Source organism: Microcaecilia unicolor, chromosome 1, assembly GCF_901765095.1.
Source record: "Microcaecilia unicolor chromosome 1, aMicUni1.1, whole genome shotgun sequence".
NCBI lineage: Eukaryota > Metazoa > Chordata > Amphibia > Gymnophiona > Siphonopidae > Microcaecilia > Microcaecilia unicolor.
This window is the reverse complement of record NC_044031.1, coordinates 197,465,725-197,473,758: the sequence shown is the minus strand read 5'-3', so window position 1 is coordinate 197,473,758 and position 8,034 is coordinate 197,465,725. Positions and strand designations below refer to the sequence as shown.

Below are 8,034 nucleotides of genomic sequence, written 5' to 3'. Positions count from 1 at the left end.
CTTCCTGGTACTGGGTAACTCGGCAGCTCTGGAAGTAGTGATTACTGAGTTTAATTACCCCAAGTTAAAGAGCCATGGACCTGGCTGCTACAATAGGCCAAACCGGAGGTGGATGGGTTAAACAATGCTCCCAACAGAAGAAAAAGTCCTGGAGCAGGGTCGGCAATTCTATCGAGAACATGATCGGCTGTTTCCTGTACAGTGTATACAGTACTGTGCAGCAGACTGCTGCAGAGGCTTTTACCTGCCGAGCAGGGAGGGACGGGGAGGAAGGGTGGAGCCGCCCAGCCTAGGTAGAGACAGAGAGAGGCATCAAGCAATTGCGTAAAAGTCGGGCGCATTTACCGTCGCCTGGAAAATCACTTCCCACGGGAGGCCGAAAAGTTTTGTGCGTGTGCATTTGGTGAACTCCAGCTGAAAGTGGCGGAGAGATGTGCGGATCTAGAAGTGCGGGACGGCTGCTGCTGTTGTATGGACTCTTCCTGGCCTGGCCGCCCATTGGTAAGTACAGAGCCTGGCGCAGCTCCTCGCAGATCACCTCTCAGGAGTGGGGAGAAGGTTTGTAGCACACCGAACCCCCCCCCCCCCCCCCCCCCACCAGAGTGGGCTTTTCTCTTGTTGCTTTGCTGGTAACGTACTTAAGAGTCTTGTTTTCTGCTTTTTCTCAGGCGGGCAGATGTACCTTTGTGCTCTAAGGTTGAGGAGGGGAAGGACTGTGAGCTGGGAGGAAGGAAGGAGGGAACTGGGGACAGATTTTCCGGGTTTTCTGGCTACCTGTGAAAAAACTTACAGGATCGCACACTTTCTTGGTGTGTGCCTGCCTAGCTGCTCTCCTAGCTTTCCGGATGACCACGCGGAGCTTGACTTGTGCAAGGGGGTGGGGGCCTTGGGGGAAATGTCCTTGTGGCAGAGCAGGATCAAGATTTAGGAAAACTAGGCATGTGCCTGGGGCCCTGTGAAATGTGCTAATTCAAAGGCTCCCAAGGTTAGCTTAAGTCAGCCTTTGGCTGTCGTAAAGGTAGTATATCAAACGAATAAATGTAAACCTTCCTGGACCAGAGTGGCAGGCTGCCCACAGTCATTAGGAGGAGGAGTTGGCAAGTAATGAGGTTCACGTTCACAGCACATAGACTTATAAAGTTGCATAGGAACCTAAGGGGCCCTTTTATAAGCTCGTGCCAATTCGGAACTACCACCTGGCTACTGCAGGACTGGAGCCCAGCAGTAGTTCCCACCCCTAGCTCGTGTCATTTCTGGCGCTACAAAAATATGATCTATTTTTGTAGTGCCAACCGGCAGTAATCGGGCAGTTACCGCTATCTCAATGGGTGGTGGTAGCAGGGCTCCCCCGAAATGGCTGCGTGGTAAGTGTTTCACTTACCACATGGCCATTTCTTTTCCTCAAAAAAAGACAGCCTTTTACCTGCTGTGGTAAAATGGGGCCTCAGCACGCATCAAAAACGCGTTGATGCTAGTATCAGGGGCGTAGCTAGGTGGGGCCACGGGGGCATGGGCCCCCACAGATTTAGCCAGGGCCCCCTCTACTTCTGCCACCGCCGCCAGGTACCTTTTCAGAACTCACGGAAACAGATCAAATGCGCCGGAGACCTGCGCTGAAGAAAACTTCGGCTGGCAGGGGTTGGGGACCCCCGCCAGCAAAGGTACCTGGTAACGTGGGAGGGGGGGGTGGCGGCGGGCTAAACTGCCTCCCACCTCGGGCTCCGGACCCCCCTCCTGCCGAGGTCTGGCAACACCCCTGGCTAGCACAGGCCCTCTTTTATCTCTTTTACAAAGAGGGCCCCATGTAACTTTGCAAGTCTATGTGCTTTGCTTTGAAAATGAGCACCAAGATCTTCTTCCTCTGATGGTTTTCCCTAACCACATGGGAGTTTAAAAATGTGTTTGTTATGATAGGGACAATTCACTAGTTTGCCTAAGGCCAGCAGAAGACTTAATCCTGCCCTGCCTCATTGTGTTTCAGCTATAGGTCATGTTTTATAGGGATGGCGTGTGCTGGGCAAACAATGGTCTTTTGATAAAGGTATGATATGAGTGACCAATATTAGTGGAGGTTTATACAGCACATTTTGCCGATGCACTGTGCTGTTTTATATGGTAGAAATGGTACGGTGGAAAGCCTCGCTATTTCTATTATTTATCTTAGATGTCAATCAGTTCTGAACATTCAGATTGTCCTGGAATATGCTGGTAGAATGTTCTTGATCGAAGGCTCTCTCATTTTGACTTCACTGGATTTTTTGTCCTGACGCACACAAACCACAACCTCAGGTGGAATTGGAAGCCATGTGGCTAAAGAGTGAAAACTCAGCCACTGAGTCAGCATGGAAGTGTTGTAAGAGCCAGCTGAAACACACCTCTGTCGGCACGGTTTTAGGGAGACCTGTTATAGTTTGATTCATTTTGGTCCAGATGTAGAAAGCTTTTTCTCCATTGGCACACACAGTGGCCTATTTATATTAGCTGTTAACACAGAAGTTAGAGTATGCTAACATTAAACATTGTGCTAATTTCTACTTAATAGCTAATGTGGAACTGGACAGAGAATGAATGGCAAATTGACTGGGTCTGCACCCTAAAGTTAATGCAGCAGGTAATGTGATGCAGTTAACACTATCTGAATAGGTGTACCTACTGTAATTGCACTGTATTATCTGCAATGCAGTATACACCAGGGATGAAGCCTGCCCTCCCAATTTTCTTTTTTTTTGGGGGGGGGGAGGCAATGTAGTCCATCTCCCCCCCCCCCAGTGCATTAAAAATAGTACCTTTGCTGGCGGGGATGCTGAAGCCCCACCAGCCACAGAAATTCGCTGTTGAGCTGCTCCCCTCCTCCTTGCATTGCTGCAGTAACCTGGAAGTCAGCGGGGTGCCTCGACCGGCCGACTCCGGGACTCCTGAGCATGCTCAGTTCTTGTGCAACAGCAGCACAAGGAGGAGGGAGCAGCTTGACAGTGAATTTGTTTGGCTTGTGGGGCTTTGTCATTCTCGCCAGCCATTTAATGAATGCAGTGCAGATTTGGAGGTGGCCCGAGCCCTAAATGGGGGAGCCCAGGCCCCCTAGGCCCCTCTGTGGCTATGTCACTGATGTATTTTATGTGTGTTAACTGTATGGGAAAGTGCTAGGAATGCTTCTGACAGCTACATATAGTAACGTAGTAAGTGACGGCAGATAAAGACCTGTATAGTCCGTCCAGTCTGCCCAACAAGATAAACTCATTTTACATGGTATACCTTGCATTCATTTTGGCAGCTCAACATGAGGTAACTGCAACACCTTCTTGCACTTTCAGAAATAGGCTCTGTGGTGGCAGAAATGTTAAAGTGGGTCAAGCCTTTTACGTTGCATTTGCATAGAGAAGTGTGTCATGACACATGGATTTGTCAAATGCATGTAGGGCATTGCATAAGAGTAGCTCCACCAACCAGCATGAGTAACTGTGATTACAAATTTTCATGTCTGGCATGTGGTTCAGCCAGTCAGAGATCACTTAAGCACTACATACAGTACAGAAATATATATACAATATCACACAATGAAACAGCAAGAAAAAACACAAATAAGAAAATCTAAGCATACTGGTTCCTCAAGTCCACCAGTTTGGGATCCAAGATCAAAATTTAGGAGGTCAAAAGTATAATAGGTAAATATTTAGGAAAAGTCTTAAACTATCTCTGACAATTACATTAAACTAGACAATATTATTACCTTTCCTCCTGAACTTGTGATGAAATAGTGATCTGTTACTAGAAAGGCAGTAAGTAATCATATTTACATGACTGACAACAAAGGTAGAAAAAAGTATTTTATTCAGAATTTATTAATTGGAATATGTCAGCTTTTGGAAATGTGCATCTGTGATATTTTGCACGCAAGTTTCAATTTCTTTAGTATTTCCGCATGCCGAGTCTGACTTCTTGAGGTAACTTTCCAGTTCAGTATTTTGCCTTCATATCTTTTGATTTCTAGTTCCTTGTGTCATATCTGTTGTCATGTGTTTTTCATGTGTGATCAAGGTGCAGTATTCTGCTAGCGTGTACTATTTGCAGCCCTTTTTGTTTTGTTTTATTTCACTAGGTAATGTATTGGTGTTTTAGAGCCTGGTGTAATTACAACGCTGCCTTTCCACGCAAGGTTGTAGCTCATCCTGTCCTTGGAATTAGTACTGTTATGGTTTGGTAAGGCTCTGAGTGTGTTTTTGCACAACTTTGTGTATAGTGTTTTTGCAGTGGAGAGATAGTGTGTTGGCCGTACTAAGGTGACATCAACACTTTAAATTAATTTTAGTTCGTTTGTCATAACATCAGACATGGTTTTGTAATATTTTGGAGGATCTCATGTTGAATTGTTAAAGGTATTAATTGTGACTCTTTTACTTTTATTTTTCTGTGTGTTTTCAAGACAATTATGGATGTAAGTCCCACCCCTAACCCTGCCCCCTTTAGCCTCCCCAAACAGTTGGGCCACCGACCGCGTATGAACGGCAAGTCTAACATTCTGTGTATTTGTGATATTCTGTGGTCCTCTAGTAGTTGAATGACGTAGTTGTCCCAGATGACTTGTGCTTTGGAACCTTTGACTTAGTGGGCTAGGATGTAATTGTGGATGTAGTCTCTATTCCGGTCGGTAACCCTGGAATTGGAGCTTGCTAGGGAAGCTCTTTGTTTCCAGCCCCAGTTTCCATTTTCAGAAAAAAATGCAATGCGGATGTAGGCACAGAGGCTCTGTATAGGGCAAAGGGGGCAGTTATCCGAGGCTCAGCTTTTCTGGGGGTCCTATAAGTAAAAGCCGCCCTGAGCACAGGGTCCATTTTGGTGCACCGTTTTCCTTCCCTGCCCCAGCAGCTTTCTAGGGAGGAAAAAGGCAGCATAAAGGGTAAAGTCTGCAGCAGTTGTGTCTCTGCTGGTTCCTTCCCTTTTGTCATGACTTCCTGTTTCTGGGGTTGGCGGCGTGTGGGGGGGGGGGGGGGGCATCTACAAGTTTTCCCAGAGCCACATGGGTAGTTAATGCAGTCCTGGATCTATATAGCTTCCCTTACAATACATTCTTATTTGTTTAGTTACTCTTGTAAGTTAAGAAGCAGATCTGTGGATGTTTGAAGTAGAATTGAAGTTCCTGTTTACTTATCTGCCATAACTGACAGCTTAGCTTAAAAAAATAAGATTTTCTGATTCCATGACCTGCGTGTGTGTGTGTTACCAAAGCTCAGGAGTTGCATGAATCTCGCAGCTGATCTGGAATGGGAGTAGGTGGTGGGATCGTTAATGAGGGGTACGGGGTGTGTTTGTGTGTAGAAGCAGCTGAGGGTTGAGGGCTGACTCTTGGTGCTTGCTGCCATCTATCTCCTCTTCAGCATGTAGGGTCTGGGGAGCATCACCAGCGTGCCACTTTTGCAGCCAGTTTGCTCTTGTGATGATTTTCCTCTCCCTGCTGTCAGGGGCGTATCTGGAATCCGGCGGTAGGGGGGGCCAGAGCCAGAGAGGGGGGGCACATTTTTGCCTCCCCCCCCCCCCCCCGCCGCCGCCTCTCTCCACCCCCTCCCCGCCGTCAACCCTCCCCCGCTGCTTACTTTTGCTGGCGGGGGGCCCCAATCCCCGCCAGCCGAGGTCCGACCCGCAATCTCCATATTTCGTCTTCCTCCGTGGCCATGTGCTTCAAGGAAGTAACGCTGCAGTGCTGATTGGTTGAATCCAGTTCGGCGTCAGACGCCGAACTGGATTCAACCAATCAGCACTGCAGCGTTACTTCCTTGAAGCACATGGCCACGGAGGAAGACGAAATATGGAGATTGCGGGTCGGACCTCGGCTGGCGGGGGTTGGGGCCCCCCGCCAGCAAAAGTAAGCAGCGGGGGAGGGTTGACGGCGGGGAGGGGGGCCAGGGCGAAATCTGCGGGGGCCCAGGCCCCTGTGGCCCCACGCAGATACGCCCCTGGCTGTCACTTAGATCCTCGCTTTGTCTATCTGCCCCCAATACTCCCAAGTTTATGTAATATACCAACCATTAGAAGCCTTTCTGAGAGGGTTAAAATAACAAATTTACATAAATTCAGACAAGAGAGCAAGTGTGAAAAGACATTGCAATTCAAAGAAAGAGCAAAGAAGATAAATAAAAGGCGTGTGCAACTAATTCAGCAGCTGTACTTCCAGGCATCGCCCACCCCTTGAGGCCACCAAGGTGGGGCATCGTGAAATAGGAAACATTTAGCCCCACCCTTAAAATTCTGAAAGAAATGCTCTATTGGGCAGATGATCGAAAGCCCTGTGCTGTTCCAAACAGCGCTCTAAAAATAGTGCTGGAACAGCATGGGGCTTTACCGTGTCTATGATCAGAGATAATAGCATGCAAATTTAAGCACGCTGTTATCTCTAATCATAGGATAAAAGTGTGGGAGGATTGTGCCTGAGCACTTGTTTGACAGATCTAGGCTGTCAAAAGCCCAGACCTGTCAAACACAGGGGCTGGAGGTCCATGGGACCACCAGACCCCAAGTACCCCCACCCTGAGCCAAGTGACACCGGGGCTGTTGGTCCAGTGGACCTCCAACCCCCATGACCCCCTCCGACACAAGTTAGGGGGCCTGGAGAGCCAGTGGGTCTCCAGCCCCCTCCTAGCATCCCCTTGAATGGAGCCCTGGTGGCCCAGTGGACCATGAGTCAAACTTCCCAATCCCCCTAACACAGTTTCGGAGGGTCTCCAGCCCACGTAGCATCCCCTCACATGCAGCCCTGGGCCGTGAGTCAATTTCCCCCCCCTCCCCCCAAGACCTGGTGGTCTAGCAGGCCTTCCCCACCCACTACCTTTGTTGCAGGAGGGAAGTGGCCTGCCTCCCTCTTCCATCGGTGCTGCCTCGAAAATGGCGGCACCCTGCCTAGTTCATCCTGAGATGTGCTGGGCAGGGCTTCACACCATATAAGGGAGTTTCTATTCTGGTTGGTCACCCTGGAAAAAGGGCTTGCTGGGGAAGCTCTTTGTTTCCAGCCCCAGTCCCAGTCTCCGCCCAGCGCATCCCCCACCTTTCATTGTGAGACACACAATAACACAAAAACACAGACACTCCCCCCAACCTCCCAGTACACCCCTCCCTCTCTCTCTCTCTCTCTCTCAAACACACAATATAGCTCTGTGACACACATGATCTTTCACTAACACACACAGACACACAACCCCCCCCCCCCCACCACAAACCCCACAGCAAAAAAAACACATACACTGATGCGGAACATGGATAAATGCACACTCCAAACCACAACCCTCTCAGCTCACCACCACCTGCCCCCCCTTTCATTGTGAGACACATGCACAAAAACAGAGACACTCACCCCCAACCTCCCAGTACACCCCACCCTCTCTCATTTACTCTCTCTCTCACTCTCACAGACACACTCTCTCACACACACAATATAGCTCTGTGACACACATGATCTTTCACTAACAGACACACATCCCCCCCCCCCCACAACAACAATTAAAAAAAAAAACACATACACTGATGCGGAACATGGATAGATGCACACTCCAAACCACAATCCTCACAGTTCACCACCCCCGCCCCACCCCCCTTTCATTGTGAGACACACACAGTATCACAAAACAGACTCGCCCCCAACCTCCCAGTACACCCCACCCTCTCTCACTTACACACACGAACTCTCTCTGTTACACACACACACACACAGAAACACTCTCACACACACAATATAGCTCTGTGACACACATGACCTTTCACTAACACAGACACACAACCACTGCCCCCCCCCCCCCCCCCAAAAAAAAAACAGTCACAAACACATACACTGATGCGGAACGTGGATAGATGAACAGTCCATCTCTCTCTCTATATCATCCCAACAACAATAACCACCCTCAAAGCCACACAACACTTCATCCCACTTTGCCAGCACGGGACATCCCCCCCCACACAAAAACAAAAATAAATATTACAAATTTAAACAGCAATTAGGTTATGAATAAAACTGTGCCACAAACTACTTTGTCACTCCCTTTTATAAATCCT

The 8,034-nt window shown here is 48.7% G+C and overlaps 1 protein-coding gene across 1 annotated transcript in view; it reads left to right on the top strand.

Moving 5' to 3' along the window:
- The first annotated feature begins 262 nt into the window (after positions 1-262).
- The window catches only part of CDCP1 (CUB domain containing protein 1), a 131,780-nt gene continuing 124,008 nt past the window's right edge, over positions 263-8,034 (top strand). The window contains exon 1 of the mRNA XM_030203594.1: positions 263-501. Coding sequence (XP_030059454.1) covers positions 432-501 — 70 coding nt within the window. The 5' untranslated portion in view covers positions 263-431. The remainder of the gene's footprint in view (positions 502-8,034) is intronic.